This window comes from Tamandua tetradactyla, chromosome 20 (genome assembly GCF_023851605.1).
Source record: "Tamandua tetradactyla isolate mTamTet1 chromosome 20, mTamTet1.pri, whole genome shotgun sequence".
Taxonomy (NCBI): domain Eukaryota; kingdom Metazoa; phylum Chordata; class Mammalia; order Pilosa; family Myrmecophagidae; genus Tamandua; species Tamandua tetradactyla.
In genome coordinates this window covers 11,108,936-11,132,586 of record NC_135346.1, presented here as the reverse complement: position 1 = coordinate 11,132,586, position 23,651 = coordinate 11,108,936, and the positions used below count along the sequence as shown (strand labels likewise).

At 51.4% G+C, this 23,651-nt stretch overlaps 2 protein-coding genes across 3 annotated transcripts in view; one reads left to right on the top strand and one right to left on the bottom strand.

The window, feature by feature from the left end:
• Positions 1-23,651, bottom strand: part of RAD50 (RAD50 double strand break repair protein) — a 286,023-nt gene that overhangs the window by 198,553 nt on the left and 63,819 nt on the right. The gene's annotated exons all lie outside the window — the stretch shown is intronic.
• IRF1 (interferon regulatory factor 1) lies at positions 7,188-22,225 on the top strand. Of its 2 annotated transcripts, XM_077138401.1 has the most exons (10): positions 7,188-7,434; positions 8,521-8,612; positions 9,900-9,999; positions 10,815-10,991; positions 11,096-11,145; positions 11,233-11,365; positions 11,550-11,672; positions 12,213-12,262; positions 13,133-13,268; positions 13,571-22,225. In XM_077138401.1, the coding sequence occupies exons 2-10, from the start codon at positions 8,526-8,528 to the stop codon at positions 13,693-13,695; spliced, it is 981 nt and encodes a 326-aa protein (XP_076994516.1). In that variant the 5' UTR covers positions 7,188-7,434; positions 8,521-8,525; the 3' UTR covers positions 13,696-22,225. The 2 variants fall into 2 exon arrangements, with proteins under 2 accessions (XP_076994516.1, XP_076994517.1); XM_077138402.1 differs by lacking the exon at positions 7,188-7,434 and having other exon boundaries at positions 7,649-8,612.

Below are 23,651 nucleotides of genomic sequence, written 5' to 3'. Positions count from 1 at the left end.
AACCCTAGGGACTTCCATTTGGTTTGATTTATATCTTTCCAAAAGCCGTGGCCCCAGGGCTTTAAAGAAGGGGACCCCTACCATGGGCTCGGGGGTCTTGAGAACAAGAATTAGGAGCCATTGGCTTACAGGTGACACTGCCTACCCTGATCCCAGGTCCTGTTGTGAGCTGAAGACACCAGGGAGGGTCTTGGACACTACCTCCTCATCCCAAACTCCATGGCTCAGGTCCAGGCCCAACCACCACACCCCCTGGCCTGAGCGCCCGGCCTGGGGAGGGAAGGAAGTGGCTGACCTCCAGCACCCGCATTCCTCTGCGGTGACTACAATCTGCCTGCTGCCCAGTCTCCCCATCCACAGGGCTATTCTCAGGGAGCAGCAGGGGAACCCCCACCACCATCTCCAAAGAGGCTGAGCAATCTCCCCCAGAGGGGGCTTCCTTCAGCTGGGCTAGGGGTCCAGAGGTCCCCCCTGGAGCAGGTGGAAATGCCACAAGGCCCACTGTCATTGCCTGTAACCCACTCCATCCCTTCACGTTATCACAAAACACTGTGCCCCTCTCAGGCTGGACTAGAGTTAGTCAGGGCTGCCCCCTCACAGCGCTCAGAGTCCTGTGGGGAACCCTACAATAAATAACTAAAAACACACACATATAGACATCATTTCAGTGACGATAAGAGTTATGAAGACCCTAAGACGGGCTGCGGCTGTGACTGGCACAGCTGGGGACCTCCGTCGTTGGAGGGGAACATCTCTCCGGTCCCCAGACTCCGCCTGCCTGTCAACCGTCCTCTCCTCCCCTGCGTAGGCACCCCTTCTCCAAACCCCCACAGCTTGGGAACTCCCCCCCGACTCCCTGCACGGCCTCCCCCGTGTGTCCTTCCTGCGTCAACCCGCAGAGCCCCTCGCCCGCCCGTTCTGTGTGTTCCCGGGAGGGGGCTGGGGGCAGGTGCGTTCGGGCGGGGCTTTTCCGGAGCTGGTTTTCCCCGGTTCCCGCAGGAACTTCCAGCGGGCCCGGGGCCCAAGACACTGGATGCTCGCTGTTCCCTGCCCCCGTCGCCGCGCGGACCTCCAGGCGCGGTTCCCGGAAACTCCTCGATTTCCCTGTCGCTGCCTGCTTTGCAAGAAACCGAAACCCAGGCCCCGCCCCTCCGGCGCAGGCCCGCGGAACCCCGCGTGGGGCACGGCGCCGGGCTCGCGGGCTGATCCCAGCTGGGTGGCGGGGCCGGCGCCCTCCCCGCCCATGCCTCGCGGCAGTCCCTTCGGCCTCCCGTAGGGCCGAGGATGGGGGTTGGGGAGGCGCCTGTGTGTGTGCTAGCACGATCCCTGGGCTCGGCTCGGCTCCGCACGGACCCCGGCGGGCATCGCCCCCAAGTCGCTCAGCACAGGATAACTGCGAGTCTAACCTGGGTCTCTCCCGCTGCGGCGTATGGCGGAGCGCCCCGGCGGAAAGACGCAACGCGGCCTTTCCCTGCAGCAGTTTTTAGGGGGGGGTCTCCATTTCTGTGCGCCAACTGTATGCCTCCCAAATTCAGGGCGCGGGAGAGATACGAGAGGGAGTTTATATAGAGCTCCGCAAGCTAAGTATTGTTAGCTTCACCACAGGGGGAGAAAACGGGCACAGAGAAGTTTAGTAACTTGCCCGAGGTCACACAGCCTGTAGCTGCGAAGCTGGCTGCAAAACCCCGGCCTGCAGTGGGAGGCTGGGCGGGGAAGGAGGAAGTGCCCAGGGCCGCGGGCAGGTGAGCCGCCAGGCACGGGCGGGAGAGCCAGCTAGCGTGGGGTGGGGTGGGGTGGGGGCAGGGGAGGCGAGGAGAGAAGTTGGGTCGGGGCGGGCCCAGGCAGCCACCCGGGCGGCACGACTCCGGGGTTTTGCAGTTCTCCCGCCCTCCCTCCCTTTCCAGGAAGTCGACCCGCCCGGAGCCAGCCGCTCACCCCAACTCAACCCCAGCAGGGGCTGAGCAGGAATGTGAAATTGGCCGGATAGCTCGGTGCCCCTTCCCCTCTAAACACACAAACACACAGCTCCGACCAGGGCTTGGGCTCCCCAGAGCGAAGGTGGGGGTGCTGTTGCCCCCTCCCCCCAAAGTCCAAGAAGCCCGCTAGGGGTGCCCCGGGTGAATGACAGTGGGCGCATTCGCATGTGGGGTGGGGGGGGGGGGGGGAACGCTGCTTCCACCCTCCCCCACCCGCGGCCGCGGGCCCTGGTCCCAGAGCCGCCCCGCCTCGGGGCCCCACGGGGCCGGCGGCCACGGCCTCTTTCCTCCCAACGCAATGTTTATAAGAAATGAAACTCCGCACAGGGCATCAGCGGTAGCCCACATTGTCTCCCCATCCCCCGGGGTTCCGGAACAACTCAGAGCGCTGGACCAATTTTTCCACCGACCCCTGACTCTCAGAATCACTCCCATCCCCACCCAACCCCCCCTAACCCGCCCAGTGCGGTTCCAGCTAGGGGCAGTCAGTTCTGCACTTAGGGTTTTTACAACAGCACGTTTATTCTGCTGTGTCATACAACATTTTAGCCAGAGCTGTTGGAGGGGAGGGGCTAGTCTCGTGCTTCATGTATCTCCATAGCCAAACCTGAAGTTGAACCAGAGCAGGAGTGCAAATCCTATCTGTTGAATGAATGAAAAAAAAGACTTTCTCTCAGGCTAAACTCCTTGCAGGCAGTGGGGAGGACCCTGGGGTTCTCTCTTCAAGCATCTGGATGCTTTCAGGTGATTTTATGCTTGACTTGTGCTCTCCACTTTACAGTAGGTATGTCCCTCCCTGCTAGCTGTGAAAATAGAGATGATGGCTGGGAGGGGCTTTGAACATCTCAAAGAGACCTGCCTCTGGACCTGGAAGGCTGGCATCCCATGATAGTGCCTTGTCTGTTTGGGGGACTGTGGCCACCTCTCTAGGTGGCCGTTCCCACTGTGGCCCATGTTGGCTCCACTTTCAATCAAACACCGAGGTTGAGCCTCTCTGGACCCTGTACCCCAGCTCTCCCAAACCGTGATTCCTAAGAATATTTCCTATCCCACACCCATTTCCAACAGCAGGCAATCTGACCACAGGTTATCAAGAAATGTCTGTAGCAGAGAGCACAGTCGGGGGCTAATAACTGTGGAAGGAAGGCGCATCCGACTCCTGATGGAGAAGGGTGATGCATCAACTTAATGAAGATCTACTGGGTGCCTAACATATGCCAGCACTCTGCTAGGTGCTACAAGGACTGCAGCATTGCCATAGTGTGTGTGTGTGTGTGTGTGTGTGTGTGTGTGTGTGTGTGTGTACGCGCGCTCGGGCTCACCTGGGGAATGAACAGTGAGTTCTGAGAGCCTGAGAGGCAAAGCTAGGGACAAGGGCAGAGGCTTCCGCAGGGAGTGATGCTGATTGTAGACATCATGTCAAAGGGGGCCCTGCCAGCCGTCAGCCCCTCCACCAGCCTGGAAATCCCCAGGACCTGGTACAGAGCAGCCGCGTGAGAAATTCACCCTGAGCGAGGGCATGGATGGGAGGCATCTTGTGAATGACACCCTGCCCCAGAGAAGGTGGGTGGTCACCACCTACTAATTCCTACTGACTCCAGAGTGCAGGGTGTGAGGACTCAACTCAATTCTCTTACAGAAAACTTGCAGACTTTGATCCCCAGAATGTATTCACCCAGAAGATGATAAATGATGAAAAGGTAACGTCTGAAATTTAAGGGCCAAGTGGTTCTGAGCGAGAAAAAGACTCGTGGTTGGTGCTTTGGGGCACTTCATAAAGACCAAGGATTTGCTCTGGCCTTAAAAAGATGACTGAAATTGTGTGTGTGTTTGAGAGAGAGAGGTAGAGATAAGTGAGTGTTGCTATGTCTCCCGGGAATATAAGGATGAGGAACAAATGGAAGGCATGAGAGGGGAAAACAACATGTGTTTAGAGGATGGAAATACAGTGAAAGGTTCAAACATTAGTTAATACATTTCATTTGACTAATGTTTTACAGTTTGGGAAGGATTTTAATAGTCTATCTAATTTCATCTGCACAACAATCAGGAGAGATGGCTAAGGATTATCTCCAAATTACAAATGGGAAACTGGGCCCCAGAGAGGCCCAGTAACTTGCCTAAGATTACACAGCAAATGGCAAAAGCATGACAAGAACTCAGGCTTTCAGACTCAAACCCTGTGTTCCCTTTCTACCACCCTCTAGTTACTGCTGAATAGAGGCAAAAGGAGAGATGGCTGGAATGGGACCCAGAGTGAGCAGGGATATGAATGTGGGGCTGAGGAGTCTGGAGGAGTTCTGAAGGCTCCTGAGTAGAGAGGAATGTTAGGGATGTCATCCCAAGGACTGTACAGAGACACCTGGAGGGGCAGGCCTAGGAGGGAGGGAAGAGGGAGGGGAGGCTAGGGCAACAGCAGTGTGGTCCTGGAATGTGAACACATGATCTGATGCAGGGAAGGAAGTCCCAGAGGACCAGATAAGCCAAAGGGGGGAGGAGGTTGGCAAAGACATCAACAGGGAGGGAGCTGCAGTTAGGAAGAGGGGAAGCTACCAGAGGCAGTGTAGAAGGGGAGGCTGAGAGTTCTGCTTGCTTGTGTGTGAATCTGTGGGTGGGGCTGTAGGGGAGTGTCCAGCACGCAGCCAGGGCCTGGTTTTGGAAGATGCCTTCCCGGAAGGAATAGCTGGAATTACAGAAGATGATGAGAGCTTTGAGACAGAGAGGGTAGAGGGCCAGTTGGTCCTTCATGGCTCTGAATTACTATGAAAAGCTGAGAGAGGCTCTATGCGCTTTACTTAGCATCACAGGGAATGTGTGATAGATCTTATGAGATTCAAGTGTAGTTACGATAAAAGCTTGGGTGCTTAAACAGAGTTTAGCTTTATTTCACTGAATTGGAGTATAGCATCCCCAATCAAGATAAGCTGATTCTTAGAGGCTTCATGTTAAACAAGAACACCTAAAGTTAAAAGTGAAAAGAAAAAAAAAAGTCAAAGGACACTTCAAAGATGTAAAGGACAGTTTCACTGGTAACTCCTAAAATTGGGGATTTTCTCCTAAGCAAAAAATTGTTGCTATGCACTAGGATTTACACAGTGTGGTTTATAGTATGGGAAAAAAATGGAAATAACCTAAATGTTCCATAATAAGGGATTAATTGGGTAAATTTTTGTTTATCCTTATGACAGACTAATATGTACCCATTATAAATGACACTGGAGCAGTACATTACATTTCATGGCATGGAAAGATGCTTATACACACACACACACACACACACACACACACACACACAGATGATTATCTGTGAATTAAACAAGTTATTGTTATAAAGCACTTTTTACATTCTCCAGTTGCCTTTATAGGATCACTCGGGTCAATTTCTCAGGGCACTACATGTAACCTTCCTCTTCCTAATTTCATTCTGAATTTTCCAGTGGCAGTGTCTATCCCTCCCCAGGTTCTGGGGGACAGCACAGGTATCCACTGACAGAGAACAGACCTGAAAACTCAGGAGCTGCTTATTTTCTGTTCTTGCTCAGAAATTCCTGGTCCCTGTCGCAGGGTTCCATTCCCATTTATTACTGATCTTTCCTTCCACCTGTCCCTTTCAGGGCCTCAGCACCTTCCGTTTTCCTTAACACCCAACAGGGCTATTTCCTTGCAGTTCCTCCTTACTTCTCTTATAGCCACCTCTGTCTGGGTTGGAGACAGCTCTGACTATTCCTGCTGGTCTCCTGGGAACCAGGTTTAGTGTCAACTATAGTTCTCAGATTCTGGTGCACCACGTTTGGAAAAACCCCTCGGCTTTCTCTGTGGGAGGTAGGCAGTGGGGTGACTGATAGGTGGAATGCGGTATCAATGATTGTATTAATAGCCTGCATCAAAGTAATTGGGTGCTGCTGTGGAGGTAGTGCTGGGGTGTGGAGTGACACAAACAGCTCTGCTTGGAAGAGTGATTTACTTCTGAGTCAGCAGCTTTGGGGAGGTGAAGGAAGGGACTAGACATGCCTGGCCACAGTTCGGAAAGGAAAGAGGAACACTCAGCTCAGCCTCTAGGAGTACAAGGTGGGCAAGGTTTAGTTGTGAGCACAGAGCTAAGCTGTTACCCTTACCAAGGGACCTGGGGCCTGGATTCCCCAACTCTCAATCCAGACCCATGGCCTTGGCCAGCCCCAAGCAGTTCCCCCATGCTGCCCAGAAACCCTTTGGACAGGCCTTGGGAACCCAGAGGCAATACCATGCAGAGGCCTTGTGAGGATAAGGAGGTGGCCTAAAGAAGGAGTGCTAACAGGGACCCAGGCTGCCTCAACCCCCAACCCAACTCTGCAGCCCCAGCTTGTCAGGATCCCTTCCTCTCCTCCCTTTCCAGAAGTCCAGCCAGGGGGCAGGTTCAGGGATGCAGGACACGAGGCGGAGGGATCTCGCTGGTCACTGTGAGATCCTGGTGCAGGATCCTTGCAAACCATGTAGCATGTGCCGAATGGGACAAGGCACTTTACAAACATCACCTCTCTCGTCACTGCAGCTCTGCAAGGTAAGACTGTTATTTTGCAGTTGAGGAAACTGAGGTCCAGAGTACCTTGGCAGGATGTGCTATAGAGACTGGACTGAAATTGCCTCCCGCGCAGCAGCCCCAGGCAGCGCGTCAGACAGGATCGGCTTTCAGCCTCCTTTCGTCCCTAGGACAGGCGAGTGACCCCTCAAATGGGGGCTGTGTGAGGGCCAAAGCCCTCCCTTTTTGACTCCCCATTAACAGGCTAGAAGAGGCAGGCTGTTTCTTCGGGCTTTAGTCACGTGGGGAGGGCGTCTCTTGGGGAGGGCGGCAGGTGCCTGGATAACCCCTTCACCTGTGCACGCAAGAGGGGAGAGGAGGTGGCCACAGGAGCTTGCAAGCTGCAAGAAAGCAGAATGGGCGGGGTTAATTGCGGCCGGGACGTTCGGCCTTCCAGGACAACCTCTTTTCCAGGACAGCTGGAGTGGGGGTAGAGTGGGTGCCGGCGGGGCGGGCCCACGGTCGCCCCCGGGCGGCTGCGCCGGGCCGGAGGGGGTGGGGAGGAGCAGCCGCCCTGTACTTCCCCTTCGCCACTAGCTCTACAACAGCCTGATTTCCCCGAAATGATGTGGCGGCGCCCGCCAATGGGCGCCCGCGCGACTCTAAGGAGGCGGGGCCGGGCCTGGGCTGGGGGAATCCCGCTAAGTGTTTAGATTTCTCGGTGGCGCCGCTGTCTCGGCAGAGCGCGCCACTCCTTCGCCAAGGCAGGACGTGCGCCCAAGTCGGGCCGAGCCCAGCCGGAGCCGTGCCAAGCTTAGGCTAGCCCTGCCCGGAGGCCCTGCAACCCAGGCATCCTCTGCTTTCTTCCCCTTCCCACCCGGATCGCGCTACCAGCGCCCGCACAGCCGTCCCCCGCCTCGCCAGGACCCTTGGGCGCCGCCTCCAGATTTTCCCACTGGAGAGGTAAGTCCGCTTTCGCCGCGGGGGAAACCGGCGGCGTCGAACAAAAGGCGCGCGGGGCACCAGGAAGTAGGGGCCGGACGCCCGGGCCGGGAGAGTCGCGGGCGCGCGGCGTAGCCTGGCCCCCGCGCGCGCTCGGGAGGGCGCTGCAAGAGCGGCGGGCGGGCGGCGGCGCGGGGAGGGCGGGCTACGTCGTGGTCCGCCCACCCCGCCGAGGTTGCGGGAGCCCTGCGCTTTCGCAGATCCTGTCTGCGCGAAGCGGCCCGGGACATCGGGGTGACCCGGTATGTCCGTAGCGTGCATCCTAACGCGGTGCGCGGGGTGTCGGGTGTACGCCTCGCTTGGGCGACCTGCGCTCCTGACTCGGGCTTTCCGCGGTCTCAACTCTGCGCTCAGGCCCCAGGCTTTCGGGCCCCCTTGTGCTTGCTGGTGGCTGGGGTGAAGCTTGTCCCCGGCTAATCTGCCGGGGCTGCCGGAGGAGGCGCTACAGGTGCTTTGGGCCACTTCGTCCGGGGAAGGGAGTTGAGGGATGAGGACGGGAAGCCAGGCCAGAAGAGTTAGTGTCCCGGCCTGAGCGCCGTGACTGGCAGGCAGATGTAGAATGGATTTTCGGGACAAATGTCCAGGGCGCAGGTGCTGCTTGCTCATGAGGGGAGGTGCACAGCTAAGTGGTTACAACTCAAGCCAGAAATCTCTTGGATAAAGCAAAAGAATCCCCTCCCTTTCCAAAGGATTTGGATTTGGGGAGAAAAGTTCCGGTATTGAGACATCCGTATATTTTGTCTCTTTTCCTGCACTTGAATCCTGAGCTTGCCTGTCTGTTCCCGGGATTGGTGGGAGGGGGAAATAAAGGGCAGTAGTGCCCTTTTTTTTTTTTGTCTGAGATGTTAAAAAGATTTGGGTGGGGGGGTGGTTTTATTCCAGCACAGATCTCCTCCCTATAACTGCAGTGCCTTATAACCTGGCCCCAGGGTTCCTAGAGTGTGTGAGAGAAGAGGAGAGTAACTGAGTGCCTTCTGGTGGGGCAAGATAGTGCCCAGGGGCTGATAAACAGACTCCAAACAGGAGCCCTCTGTCTTCTCTTTACAGCCAACATGCCCATCACTCGGATGCGCATGAGACCCTGGCTAGAGATGCAGATTAATTCCAACCAAATCCCGGGGCTGATCTGGATTAATAAAGTGAGTGTAACTTTGGGTTTTTCCTTCACGATTTTAACCCATGTTCTTTGGAGACCAAAGTTTCAGATACAGCTCAAAAAGGGAAGTGATAAGGGGACAGACAGATGTGTTTCCTGGTGGGTTGTGCATGCAGGGAGTGTGCAAGGACACATTTGCCCTGATTCCTGCCTTCCTCCCTTCTCTTGGGAGACAGGACGCCTGCCTGTGGGCACTTACAGTTTCTAGCAGCAAAACTCTCCCAGCATCTGCAGAGCTTGAGTCCTGGCCTTTCTTGAGGGAGACCCATACACACACACACACACACACACACACACACACACACACACACAAAACCATCCTTACAGGGCTCCAGGCAGATAGACAGAGAAGTGGGCACTGCTGGATAGGAAGATGGCAGGCTTAGCAGAGATCCAGAATTAACCTTGAACCAGTTGCCCTGGCCAAAGAAGCCTCCAGCTGATGTGCTTAGGGAAACCTGGAGACTGCAGACATAGTGATAAGAATAATATTCATAACATTAGCCAATACTTAATGACACAGCGTGCCTGGCACTGTGCTGTTTTGTGTTATGTCATTTAATCCTCACAGTAGCCTGTGAGGTAAATTCTATTAATACACCCATTTTTATTTAAGGGGACTGAGGCCCTGAGGGTAGCTAATGAGATCACATAGAAAGTTAGAAAGCCAAGATATGAACGTGAGCAGTCTGACTCAAAAATCCACTGTTAACTACCAATAACAGCATCGGCGAGGCCTCAGTCTTTATATTTTTCACTATGTCCCCCACACATCCTCTAATTTTATCCCTACAAAAAGCTCTTTTAGGTCTCTTTTCTTATTTCACAGAAGGGAAAACTGAGGGGCAAAGAGGTACAGTGATAGTGCCAGGGTGACAAAGGTCATTGGCATCCAAGTCTGGTCCAGGGCTCCCGCAGGTTAGGCCAGGACCCCCTGTGGTCCCGGATGTCCTGAGCAGGTCCCTTTAATGGAAGTTCTCAGCAGCACCTTTCATGTGGATGCTGACAAGCCAGACAGAAGCATCCTAGAGCTTAGAAACCAGGGCTACACAGGAGTGGACTCTGGGGTGGTCCTAGCACACCTGTAATAGGCAGAAGGAGGTCTTTGCTGAGCTGATGGTGCCCCAGCATCCAGAGTTTAAGTCAATCTCAGGGTGAGTCAATGTAAGCTAGATGTCAGGATGAAAAGGGAAAGTCAGCCTTTATCCCAGACTTAGTTCCAAAGGCTGTGGTCTCTGTGAGGTGATGCAGCCTTGTCTGTGCTGTCTAGGAGGAGATGATCTTCCAGATCCCGTGGAAGCATGCTGCCAAGCATGGCTGGGACATCAACAAGGACGCCTGTCTGTTCCGTAGCTGGGCCATTCATACAGGTATGTACCCTGGACTCCAGCCTGGGAGGGGCCAGGGAGGAGACAAGGGAAGGCAATTCTGTTAATACGGGGACTCTTCACGGGCATTCCTGAGCTCCTGAGACTTGCAGAATTGTGTGTGGGTGGAGAGCAGACTTGTGTTTCTGGGGAGAAGAACCACTGTTTCAATAAGTTCTTAGAGAAATTTGTGAAGCCAAAATCTTAGAAAGTACAGCTTCAGGGAGTTTTGTGGTTAGATTAAAATTCACCTTGGGCAAAAGCAGCTGTGACCACTGAAAGAGATCCAGGTCTTTCTTTTTCTTGATGTTGATCAGGATCCTTGACCCAAGGCCCACCTGGTTGGTGGCCTTCTTTCATCCTTGAGGAATGAGGCTCCAGGCCCATCTCTGAGCAGTCAGCCCACCTATCAATAATTACTCTGTGCTGCCCATTCTGTGCCCACTCCCATGTCTGGAAATATTAGATAAGCCCTAGTCCCTACTCTATGGCTGCCTGACAGCCCAAGTAGGGAGTATGGACATGGATCCCAGACAAAGATAGCTCACTTCTGGGGATATGGGCCCTGCTAGGGATAAGGGCTGGGCCCTTCACTGATGCCTCCTGGATGTGTTTGAGCCAAGGCTGGGCATTTGAGAAGCTGAGGAATCCAAGGCCTACAGATGGTCACCAAAAAACACCCACTGGCTTGATCTGTGTGGGTTGCTGGCTCTGTGAGAGCTCAGGGGTATGCTTGCCTTTGTCTCCCAGACCAGGGGTAGTAGTTGATGCTCCCCACCCATGGGTTTGACTGTTCTCTTCATTCTCCTGTTTTCTAGGCCGATACAAAGCAGGGGAAAAAGAGCCGGATCCCAAGACGTGGAAGGCCAACTTTCGCTGTGCCATGAACTCCTTGCCAGACATTGAGGAGGTGAAGGACCAGAGCAGAAACAAGGGCAGTTCAGCTGTGCGGGTGTACCGGATGCTCCCACCCCTCACCAAGAACCAGAGGAAAGGTATTCAAGGTTCTCTGGGTCCTTGGGAAGCACTCAGGGCGGGAGGCAGGAAGAGGGGCTGCTGAGGCTGGCATGCCTGTGCTAACAGCCTGACTGTCCCACAGAGAGAAAGTCCAAGTCCAGCCGAGATGCTAAGAACAAGGCCAAGAGGAAGGTAAGCAGCTGGGCCTTTGATGCGCTGCGGGGCAGGGTGGGCAGTGCTGCAAAAGACCTGGTCCTAAGCTTCTTTTTCCCTTTACAGTTATATGGGGATTCCAGCCCCGATACCTTCTCCGATGGACTTAGCAGCTCTACCCTGCCCGATGACCACAGCAGCTACACAGCTCAGGGATATATGGGGCAGGACTCGGAGGTGGAGCAGGTCCTCACTCCAGGTGAGATAGACTGGGTCTGACAGGAGACCCTTCAAAGTCAGTGGGATGGCTCTTTCTGTTGGTTTATGAGCCTTCATGCTGGTAGATGGTGTCCTGTTAGAACAACTGCAGAATGGGGAATTCTGGAATTCTTGCAAACTAAGAAAACACCCAGCCTTGACTTGTGGCTTCTTCTGTCCCCCAGCGCTGTCACCATGTGCTGTCAGTAGCACTCTACCTGACTGGCACATGCCTGTGGAAATTGTGCCTGACAGCACCAGTGACCTGTACAACTTCCAGGTGTCACCTATGCCCTCCACTTCTGAAGGTTTGTGCTCTTGGGGCCTGGCACATCTGCTTGACATCTTGGGTCCTGGGAGAGGTTTCCTGAGGGAGAAAATATGTTCAGAACTCTAGCTGGCATTGAGCTGTCTGAACTGGGCACTGCCTACCCTTACACCCACCGTGGGGATGAAGCAAGCCACTGGGACTCAAGGAAGACAGTTCATTCAGAGTGGGTGCCAGGGCTGTAGTGGGATGGAGGGAAGGGGGAAGGGCATCATGCTAGGGTCTTAATATGGTGTGGATGTGGGCTGCCTTTTGGTCCAAGGTTGTGGTTCTCCTGGCTGTCCTACAGCCCCATGTATGAGGGTGAGGAAGGAAGCAAGGGGATGGGAGAAGGTGTGGTTTCAGAGTTTGGGAGACTGGCCAGTGTCCCCGCCAGTGTCCTATTCTGGAATGTCAAGATATCCTCCAGAAGGCCAATGTGTGTTTGCATATGAAGGGGCTGGGGGCCCCAGTAGGATTAGAACTGCATGGTGAGTGTGGCTGACTGCCAGCCAACCTCTCTGCTTTGCTCCATCCACAGCTGCAACAGATGAGGATGAAGAGGGGAAATTACCTGAGGATCTCATGAAGGTAAAGCCCCTTCCTACCTGAGTACTATTTTGAAGTGGCCAATTCTCAGTGAGGAGAGAGAGAATCAGTAAGAGCTTCCAGATCAGAGGGCAGGCAGTGGCTGCTGTGACCTGGCCTAGTCCCACAGGTGTTGTGTTCCTGTGGCTGGGACTACTCCACAGAGAGTGAGGGTGGGCAGGAATTCTGCTCTGTCGTAGGCCAGCCTAAAGCAAGTTCTGGAGCTATGGAAAGCTCCATGAGTCAGACATCATTAGTGCTGGACCCTGGCCTGGGTCCTCTGCCCCAACATGTCCTAGCCCTGCTAGTTCAGGAAATGCACATCAGATTTCAGTAATTGGGCCTTGGGATATGAACTGTGATGGCATTTTGTTTTATTAATTTTTAAGCAAATTGTCCTCCAGTTATTTGTTCTGCTTCCATTTTATAAGTGAATATAAAAAAGTTTTTGCAGTAGTTATACCCCAACTCCTTTCCAGCAGCACAGAAAATTGAGGCATGGGCATGGTTCCTCATATTTAGCCTTTCCAGTCATCGTTTCTTGTCATCTGAGGCTAACCACAGCTTCAGGCCACAGTTATTGTGTTCTTACACCATTGAGAGCAAAGTCTTGGAGATATTGTTCTACAGGGTGGGTATGGGAGGTGTGGGCCTCATGGAGAAAAGGAGTTGAGGACCAGTGCTGGCCTGCATTTCTGCCTCCCACCCTCTAGGCCCTTGTCCTAACTGCACTCCAGACCTATATCCACCTGAGAATGTGAAAAGGGCTAAAGTTGTGATCTTGGCTGGGAAGATTTAGCTCAGTGAGTTCAGGGCCACAGGGAGAGTCTGCACTGGAAGTGAGCTGATGGCTTCTTGCTCCTCTGTCCCCAGCTCTTAGAGCAGTCCGAGTGGCAGCCGACAAGTGTGGATGGGAAGGGGTACCTGCTCAATGAACCTGGAATCCAGCCTACCTCTGTCTATGGAGATTTCAGCAGCAAGGAAGAGTCAGAAGTTGACAGCCCTGGGGGTAAGAAGCTTCTTGGAGAGAGGAGAACCATGTGAGGCAGGGGTGGGATGTGGGGAGCAGAAGGGGTGGGGGGTGAGGAAGCCTGGGGGCAGGGCCAGGGAGCAGCAGAGATACAACATTCTTGAGTAGCTTGAGACCTAGCTGCTGCTTCCACGCCCTAAGGTTTGTCTAAAGATGAGTGGATGCTTGCTGTTGTGGATGATCAGCAGAGGCTGCCTCTGGCTTTGTCAGGATAGGACTGGGGAAAGCACACCCTCTGTCCGTATCCCCCAGCCTCACATACCCTTCCTTGCATCTTCCAGGGGATATTGGGCTGAGCCTACACCGCGTCTTCACAGATCTGAAGAACATGGACCCCAGCTGGATGGACAGCCTGCTGACCCCTGTCAGGCTGCCTTCCGTCCAAGCCATTCCTTGTGCACCGTAGCCAGGCCCCTGGCTTCCTTTTGCTCTCCTGGGAAAGCAGTACCTGGCACTGTGGTGGCTGTGATGCAGAGAAGCAGGACTCCTGTGGGCCTCTAGACATGGCGAAGTGCGACCCTCCTGCCTGGCAGGGATGGGGCCTCCCTCCTTGGGTCAGTGGGCCTCTCAGGGCCTGTCAGGCTAGAGTCTGGGCTCATCTTTTGGGGTAAAGCTGGTCCTGTCTCCCAGGAAGATGGGTTCTGAGACTGGTGTCAGTTGGAGCACTCAGAAAGGAGTCAGCCTTTAGCTTTTCCTTCTGAACCCTGGAACCTCTGGAAAGGGTCTTGCTGCCATTGAGCTGGCTTGAGGGGACAGACCTCATTAAAGCATAGCACCACTCCCAGGGCTGGCTCTGCACTAAGAGGTAGTTGCACTAAGTGAATCCTTTCCCAAAGACCCGTCTCCCTTCTGAGCCGAGCTGGGGACTGTTCCAAAGCCAGTAAAATGTGAAGGAAAAATGGAGTCCTTCGGGATAGAGCTCCTTTGGCCTGAGGAGCACTGCCATGCTTCCTGCTCAGGCCGAGGGGCTTGGGATAAAAACACGGCACTTTTTCTTGTGGACTTTGCCACATTTCTGATCAGAGATGCACACTAACGTTTTCCCCTAAGCTCTTGACCTTTGCATTTATTTATATAGTGCCTTGTCCTGCGCCCGCCCCACCCCCTCAGGCCCCAAAGCCCTCAGCAGGCCCACAGGGAGGGAAGTGTGAGTGCCTTGGTGTGACTTAAAATTGGAAACGCCATCTAACCACTAAGACATGTGTGACCACATACATGTGTGTAAATATGTATATATTTTGTCTTTTTATAAAAATGTAATTGTTTACAAGGGGTGTGACCTTTTTTTAGAGAGAAATTATAGATAATTTTACTTTTTATGGAAGCAGATTATGATGGACTCAGTCTTGGCATCCTGCCTGAGCCTGGAGGTGAGCGAAGTTTAACGCACCTGTTGCAGAATCCATTGAGTTATGTTCATGAAGAAGATGGCAGGAAGATGGGACAGTCATGGCATAAGGACATGCTCATTTAAACACAATCATTTGGCCTTATAGCTAAGGCTATTAGTTTAATTTGGGCCCTGGGAAAGTAGATAGTATTAAAAGTTTTAAGTTCTTCTGAGGAATGTACCATACACTGTGTCTGCCAAACTCTAATGCAAGTGTAGTCAGATGCTACTCCAAAAAAGTTCATGATTGGTAAGTGCAGTCAAGAGTGATTGGGACAGACATCAATCCCAAAGTGGTCCTCAAGACCTGTGTGCTGGGTATCACTTGCTGTCCAGTTGATGCAATGATGAAATGTTCTTTAGCCAATATGGCAATTGAGCACTTGAAATATGGTTAGTACAACTGAGGACTGAATTTTAACCTTTATTTAATTTTATTCAATTAAGCCTTAAGTAGCATGAGGCCAGTGGCTGTTGTTTTGGACAGCACAGGTAGATACTGGACTGGGGGTAGATCTTAGGGAGAGGGGCCTGGGTGGCTTAATAACACAGGGCAGGGGCTTGGGGTTATTTTCCTGCCAGTTCAAAGGCATTTTACTATATTAACAGCCAGCAACGGCTTGTTTAGTACCAACCCTGCAGTATATTGTGAAACAAGTTCATGCACAAATGCATTAGGAAAATTTTGGGTTAACTTGGGTGAAGCAGGCTTGTTTTCTTCATGTCTTTTCAGGGTCCTGACTGGGCCAATGCATGTGGAATCTCTGTGAAGGGGTATATTGGATCAGGATGGTGTTCTGAAGTCCACAGTTTGGGAACCACTAAGATGACAATGCCCCCTTCAGATAAGGCCCAAGTCACAGGAATGATTGAGGGTGGGAGGTCTGGCTGTGGGCTTTTCCCATCTCCCTCTCTAGTCTCTGGCCCTAGGATATAGACTGTACCTAGCAGTAGGTAGGCTGGTCAAGGGAAGCCAATGGTCATAACCAATACTATTTAGGGAGGGGGGCAGTGGCAGTAGTGGGTTGCTTGGAGAAATCAAGCCCTGTTGACACATCTTCCATATTCTCGGTCTCAAAAACCACTCAGACTGTGCCTATTACTGGGTCCAGCCCAATGGGAGGAATGAGGGGGGCGTGGGTAAGACTAAGTGGGAAAATGATAGAAAACTGAAAAATATGCAGAAGGTCAGTCTGACACATTCTCTCCCAAGATCAGGAAGTACTATTCCTTGAGCTTAGAGATGCTTGGGGGACCAACTCTGAATGGCAAGTAGCCTCCTGCTGGTTGGGTGTTCTGCATTTGAATGCCTGGGCAAGGCCCCCATCTCAGTCCCTAGCCATCAGAAGATCCATTTGGAGTTTTCAGGAGTAGGGCAGAGGGATGGACAAGATGACCTTTCCTACTCCACCAGGGTCCAGCTCTTACTGGAGAGAGCTGGACTGGGGTGGCTAGCTGCCTGTGCTTTCTCTCTGAGGGCCTGGCAAGGCCTAGTGTGTGGCTTTTCTATTTGTCAATGGCTGGGAGGAGAGGAGTGATGAGAGGGAAGGGATGCAGCCCAGAACAAATGGTGTGGATGCTTCTGACTTCTCTACTTTCCTCTTATCCTACAACCTAATCTGACTGAGAGTAGGGAGTGGGTATGGTGAAATTCCACGCAGCTGTGGAAATATGCAGATTTTACCACTTGTAAGTTACCAAAATGTGAGCATCTATCAGGTCTCAATTCCAAAGTCAAGGAGGGGTCCTGCTGTCCAGCTTTTCTGATACCAGGAGTCCTAAACAAAATTGGGACCAACTTTTTCGAATGTCTTAAGGGGAACCCCAAAATTCTGTAGCCCCATTACGAGGGAGCTGGGTTCTAGAAACCAAGCCTAGAAGTGCAGAGTGGGGTAGGGTCAGACCTTCCAGGGTAGAGAACTGTCCCATCACACCCACCATGGACCTTAGCCCTTGTTTATGAAGAGATACGGAGTAATGTCTGACTGCCCCAACTAAGGGTGATGGCAGCTGACACTAATTCATTAGCCAAACAGTGCCTGAAATGGAGCAATACCAATATAATTTGAACCATATCTGGGCCTAATATTTGAAGATCATTTCAAACACTTGCCAGTATTTCTTTGGGTCATTCCCAAGAGGTTCAGTCTAGCACTACAGGTGGAAGCTCTTGGTTGAGGCAGGTAGGAGGTTATTGAAAGGTTTGTTTTGTTGGGGTTCCAATGACATCACCGTCATCAAGGGCCATTTTCTAAGGGGGTACACTGGCAAAGTGGGGCTCAGCCATACCAGCTAGAACTCCCATGTTGGTCCAAATCTACAGATGGTTTAAGGGCATTTCTGGTTATTCACAGAGGTTTCTTTGCCTTACTCCAAAGGCATAACTTTAATTGGGCTGGCTTATTCGTTCCAACTTACTTAGCAGTAGGAAGAAAACTAGAGGCTGACATCCCAGTTGCACATCCAGCAGCTCAGGGAGGCAGCAGATCTTTAGGGAAGACAAATCATCCCTTCTCGGTGTATTAGCTTTCACCATCTCTGCCCCATGACTCCCAGGCTACCATGACTTTAAAGATAAAAACTTTGTCAGATCTCTATGGAAGTCTCCAGTGGGCCAGGCCAAGGTCAGAACTGAAGTCCTCCAGAGGAGGAAACTGAGATCAGCAGAGGAAGTTTGGGAGCTCTAGTCAGGGACAGGGCATTAGCACCCCATGTAAGAAAGCATTTGGAGACATCCAGGGAAGGCATTTGGAAGCTATAGCTGTTCTAGATAACAGCATAGGGCCTGGCCCCTGCCTTCAACTGCCCTGCCCTCCATCCCCAACCCCCAATACCCTCCTACCACCCCAGGCAACATGGCTCTTCCACTACAGGCCCCAAGGCCTGAACAGGGTGAAGTTCGGCTTATTTCTCAAGGGCTGTGATGTCCCACCTGTGCCCTGGAGGCCACCTGCAATTTTAAGGGGTGAGGCCCCAGGGGGGCTGGAGCACAGTCAGCCCTATAACTTGCCCTCTGTACAGGGAGCTGCTGCTTCACGAGCCTGTTTGCAAACCTGCTCCCAGCTCCAGCTACTCTGGCCTGCTAGGCCTTATCTCAGCTCAGGGTTCAAAGATTTAAGAAGACTTGTCAGTTTTGTTTCTGTCTGAGCAAGGCAACTGGAATTATCCTATTCTCCTGCTCTAAGTCAGACCCTTTGTTGGGTCCTGGGTTCAGAAAGAGGTCTTGACTCTGGGTGACTGTAAGAATCAGGACCATCAGGTGCATCTTAACTGCTAGCCATGAGGGTGGAGTTGAACCCCATAGCTATGATGGCTCTAATCCCCCAGCTTCTTGATTCCTGAGAAACCCTAGTACCCCTGAAGCTGGCAAGTGAGTGCCCTACATCAGGCAGGCAGCTGAGAGAGGCAGCCTCGGTGGGACCTTCATTTCGATTTCTAGCCAGAAGGTGTAGCTTTGGGTTGGCCTGGGTCGCTTTGTTTCTCCACTTTCCTTAAAAGTCATGTGGATGGGGGGTGGGGGTGTCCAGTTCTCCCTAACACTGTCATTCCTGAATCTGTCCAGAATTTAAGGGCAGGAGTGGTAAGCTCTTCTACACAGTTAAAAATACCCAGCTACACCTGTGCTTAGAGAGGCAAAGAGACATGCCCAGGACCTTAGTTCAGGAGCAAGTTAAATGGGCCAGGCCTGGGGACAGTTGGGAGTGGGTGGGGGATCTATGAGATCTTGTGCCAGGCTTCTCTGAACAGCTGACTTCATGGAACCAGGAAGTTGTGCGAACACCGAGTTGGTATTTAGGGGTCTGGGTTGGATAGGAAGTGCAGGGGATGGGATCCTTCCCAAATCATTAAGCTTAATCATTAAGTAATAATCTACTTCCCTAAAACTAAGAACAAGCAATTATGTTGACTGCTTCCCCTGAGGATCCAGGCTTCCCTCCAAGTGCCCCTGCCCGGCTTGTCAGGACTAGGGGAGATGAGCTGGATGTCAAGACTCAGACAGCCATGGGTTCTGGGGAGGTGGCTTTCTATGTGCAGGAGCCTGGCATTCCCACTTGTGTGTAGGTGTTTAATGGGGAGAAGGTGAGGCAAGGAGGAGGGCCTGAAGGCTCTGAGCTGTACATGGGGTGTCCAATTTTCCAAGACTCAGAAGAGCCTCGTTATAAAGGCTTCTGTCATAAAGAGCAAGCAGCCAGAGCTCTCGGCCGAAGAGACCAGTTGCTCCTGGATTTGGGGTCCTGTGGCAGGGCACTTGCAATGATCCCATTTTCAGTCTCTAGCTGACCGCTGTGTGGTCTTTGGGCCTTCCCTTGTCTGACCTCTGATAGCCCTCACTGGCAAAGACCTACCACCAAGGGCCTGCCCTTTTCCCATCTGCCCCTCGTGGTCTATGGGGTGCTGGATCTCTCCAATTGTGAGCTCCCCAGGGGCAAGCAACTCATCTCCTTCATATTCTCACAGGGCTTGCCACCCCCTTGAGAGCATCTCTTGCCAGTCAGCATAACCCTGCAGTCAGTACCTGCTCACCTGCTCTGTCCAATGCCCCACCTGGCCTCGCTGAACCCTTCCCTGAGACAAGCTAGGCTGTACTCTGGGGTGCAGGGGAGCAGGGAGAGGGGCAGGGAAGGCACAAAGTGGTCACTAAATCTGCCCCTGCAGGAGGACCCTGAACAGAACACACCCTGACCCCAACCAGTAGCCATGGCCAATGGCCCCTAGACAAGGGCTGCCACGACATGCAGCATCACCTGCCCATCTCAATCAGTAGGACTGCTGGAAATGGAATGCTGAGTCATTAATTATCTTTTATTAAAAACATGTACAAGCAAAATGAACATGGTTAAATTGTGCAAAGATTAAGAAATACAGATGCACAAATAGGAAAAAAAGTTAAAACTACCTAAAATACATCATCCAGAAGTAACCAGGTTGTTAAGTTTTTGAAAGACTTCGATATAAACAAATTGCTCACTCCCCTGTGCACAAATCTAGGAATTCTGTCCCATTCAACCCCAGGCACTGGTCCCCATGTGTGCAATCCTCTGCTGGGAATGCTGTAATCAAGAGTTCCTTCTTTCTGGGCACTGGCTTGGGGCCCTTCCTCACCCCCCAGGTCCTTCAGCCCAGGCACTGTGAAGAGGTTGGCATCTGGGCATCTGTTTTAGTGTCCCAGCTGCTAAAACAAATACCATACAATGGGATGGCTTAAACAATGGGAATTTATTGGCTCACACTTTTGAGACTAAGAGAAGTCCAAAACTGAGGCATCAGCAAGGTGAAGCTTTCTCCCCAAAGAGTGGCATTCTGGGGCTGGCCGCCAGTGATCCTTGGCCCTTGACTTTTCTGTCACATGGCAATGAACATGGCAATATCTTTTCCTTTCTCTTCTGCGTACTAGTGACTTCTGGCTTCTTCCCATGGCTATTTTCTTCCATGTCCAATTTCCTTTGCTTATAAGGACTTCGGCCATGTTGTATTAAGGTCTACCCTCATTCAGTTTGGGCACACCTTAACTACTAACAACTTCAAAGGTCCTATTTACAAATGGGCCATACCTACAGGACCAGGGGCTGGGGCCTGAACATGCTCTTGGCGGGGGATAGACTCAATCCCCAACAGAGTCCAAAGGGCCCAACTTAGCAGGGCCACAGAAGTCCCTAGCCAGGTATGTGGGCTGTAGAGGTACCCTAGAGCAGAGCAGGAGGTGTAAAGGAACTTACAAAAACCAATCTTCCTGTTTGCTCAGACCTGAAGAGTTTCCTGGCATGTGGGACTTTCCATGTCCAGCTTCTCCCTCCCCAGGCTGCCCACAGGCCCTCCTGCTGGGGTCCTGGATTCCCCTGGTCCTTACCAAGTAGCCCAGAATCGAAGACAGGCTGGGGTTCCCCCCTCCCCTATGATCCCCCAAAGTTCCAGCCCAAGGTCCAGAGAAGGTCAGTGGAAAGGGAATGAGTGAAGGCAGACAGCCTGTCATTTCTCAGAAAAGGGGCTAGTTTTGACTAGTTTGACTGTTACGGCCAGCCAGGGATGCACAGGTGGAGAGGCTTCACCCTTGATTGGCTGCTTTCTCTAACCCTGGGATCTATCCTTAGACTCAATGCCTGAGTCCTTAGATTCTAGGCTATAAAGGGCAGCAACTTTGAGTGGGATGAGCTCAGTGCCCCTCTGCCCCAGCACCCCATCCAGCTTGCACCCTTCCTCTGCCATGACCATACTCCCTGGAACTTCCTGCCCAGCAACCTCCTACCCTAAGCCTGGGAGCAGGGGATGGGAGAATAAGAATCCAGGACAGGTTGAGTTGAGTGAGGGGCAGGCATGTAGAGGGGACCTGGCTAAAACGGACCTCTCTAACTGTGGTGGGCACATCCTCAGTGTGGTCCAGCCCACTGGCTGTGCCTGAGGATGGGTTGTCAGAGAACCCAGAAGGGAGGCTGGGTGTGCTAAGCAGAGTAATGATATCCCCTGCCCCAAATGTCCACATCTAATTCCTGGAACCTATGAATGTCACCTTATGTGGCAAAGGGAAACTAGGGTTGCAGATGGAATTAAGGTTACTAATTAGCTAACCTTAAAATAAAGATATTGTTCTGAATTATCTGGGTGGGACCAATGCAATGACAAGGGTCCGTAAATGTGGATGAGGGAGGTGGGAGAGTCAGAATTAGAGAGATGGAATCATGAGAAAGACCTGAACAGCCACTGCTGGCTCTGAAGATGGAGGGAAGGGCAACAAGCCAAGGAATGCTTCTAGAAGCTAGAAAGGGCAAGGGGACAGGTTTTGTCTTAGAGCTTCCAGACAGGAACACAGATGACACTTTGATCTTAACTTAGTGGGACTCATTTTGGACTTCTGACCGACAGACCTGTAAGAACAAAACAATAAATTTTTGCTGTTTTTAAGTCACTAAATTGGTGGTCATTTGTTATAGCAGGAATAGGAAACAAATACACTGGGGAACCACTGGGGATGCAGCTGCTGAAAATTCCTGTGCCTTGGTTAGAATTAGCCTCACACAGCCCTTCTGTGGAAAACCCGGTTCCATTCTAGGAGAAACTGAGAGGCTGGAACCCTGGGCAAGGAATGGACTTGGGTGGGTCCACAGCTTAGATGGAACAAGAAGAGTGCCCCAAAGGACAATGTCATGCTGGACATCTCTACAGAAAGCAGCTGACTGTTCGAACCCAGCCCCAATTCTCCAACAAGTTGTGGTGCTGGCTCTGAGTTGTCCTGGAGGAACTGCCCTGCGGTCAGTGATCCAGGACAGCCAGCCAGAGCTATCCAGGCTTAGCTTACAGCACCCATGGCGAGGTCTTGTGCCCCTCCACACACCCATAAGACGACCCACAGGACTCTCAATCCTTGGCCTCACTAAGGGGACTCAGTTTGGCCCAGGAAAAACTAGGACTGGAGTAAAAAAAATGTTTAGAGGAAAAAGCACTGGACGGGATGCCAGTCAGATCTGCATTCAAGTCTCTGCTCTGTCATTTACTAGCTGTATGTCCTCAAGTAAGCCGCTGGACCCATGGAGCCTCAGTTTCTTTTTTTATTGATAAAACAATGAACAAGCACATACTTTATATATATATATATATATATATATATATAAAGGACATTTATTAAGTTACAAGCTTATAGTTCTAAGGCCTTAAAAATGTCCAAACTACAGCATCCAGATAAAGATACCTTGACTCCAAAAAAAAAAAGGGCTGGATGGAGTCCAGGTTTCCTCTGTCACATGGGAAGGCATGTGGCCAGTGTTTGCTGGTCCTTTCTTAGTTTCTCTGGGGCAAACACTGGATTTCTTCTCTTGGCTTCCCCTGGCTCTCTCCACATTCTGTTTTTTTTTTTTTAGTTAATTAAAAAAATTTTTTTAAACATAGCAACATATAAATGTGAACATTCTTACCATATGATTGTTCCATTCTTGGTATATAAACAATAACACACAATATCATCACATAGTTGTATATTCATCACTACGATCACCTCTCAGGACATTTGCATGAATCCAGAAAAAGAAATAAAAAGAAAAAACAAAAAATTCATACATACCATACCCACCCTCTCCCCAATCACCAGCATTTTAATTTACTAAATTTATTTTAACAATCATTTCCCCTATTATTTATTTTTAATCCATATGTTTTACTCATAAACACATGGATAAGGTAGATAAAAGGAGCATCAGACACAGGTTTTCACAATCACACAGCATTCTTAACATACAAACATTCCATACATGGTGTACAATCAGTGACTCACAATATCATCACATAGTTGTATATTCATCACCATGGTCATTTTTTAGAACATTTGCATCACTCTAGAAAAAGAAATAAAAAGAAAAAAGAAAAAACTCATACATACCATATCCCTTGACCCTCCCTCTCATTGACCACTAGTATCTCCATCTACCCAATATATATATATATATTTTTAATTTTAACATTTGTTTCCCCTATTATTTATTTATTTTTAATCCACATGTTTTACTCATCTGTCTATACTGCAGAAAAAAGGAGCATCAGACACAAGGTTTTTTCACAATCACACAGTCACATCGTGAAAGCTATGTCATTATACAATCATCTTCAAGAAACAAGGCTACTGGAACACAGCTCTACAGTTTTGGGCACTTCCCTCTAGCCACTCAAATACACCATAAACTGAGAAGGGATATCTATATAATCATAAGAATAACCTCCAAGATAACCTCTAGACTCTGAAATCTCTCAGCTGCTGACACTTTATTTTGTCTCATTTCTCTCTTCACCCTTTCAGTCAAGAAGGTTTTCTCAATCCCTTGATGCTGAGTCCCAGCCATTCTAGGATTTCTGTCCCATGTTGCCAGGTAGGTTTACACCCCTGGGAGGCATGTCCCATACAGAGAGGGGGAGGGCGGTGAGTTTGCTTGCTGAGTTGACTTAAAGAGAAAGCCACATCTGAGCAACAAAAGAGGTTCTCTGGGGGTGGC

Bases quoted from the DNA above. Each gene is read 5' to 3' on its own strand.
- IRF1 (XM_077138401.1), top strand. From the start codon at position 8,526: ATGCCCATCACTCGGATGCGCATGAGACCCTGGCTAGAGATGCAGATT. The intron at 10,000-10,814 runs GTATGTACCCTG...CCTGTTTTCTAG, and splicing joins TAGCTGGGCCATTCATACAG to GCCGATACAAAGCAGGGGAA. The intron at 13,269-13,570 runs GTAAGAAGCTTC...TGCATCTTCCAG, and splicing joins AGAAGTTGACAGCCCTGGGG to GGGATATTGGGCTGAGCCTA.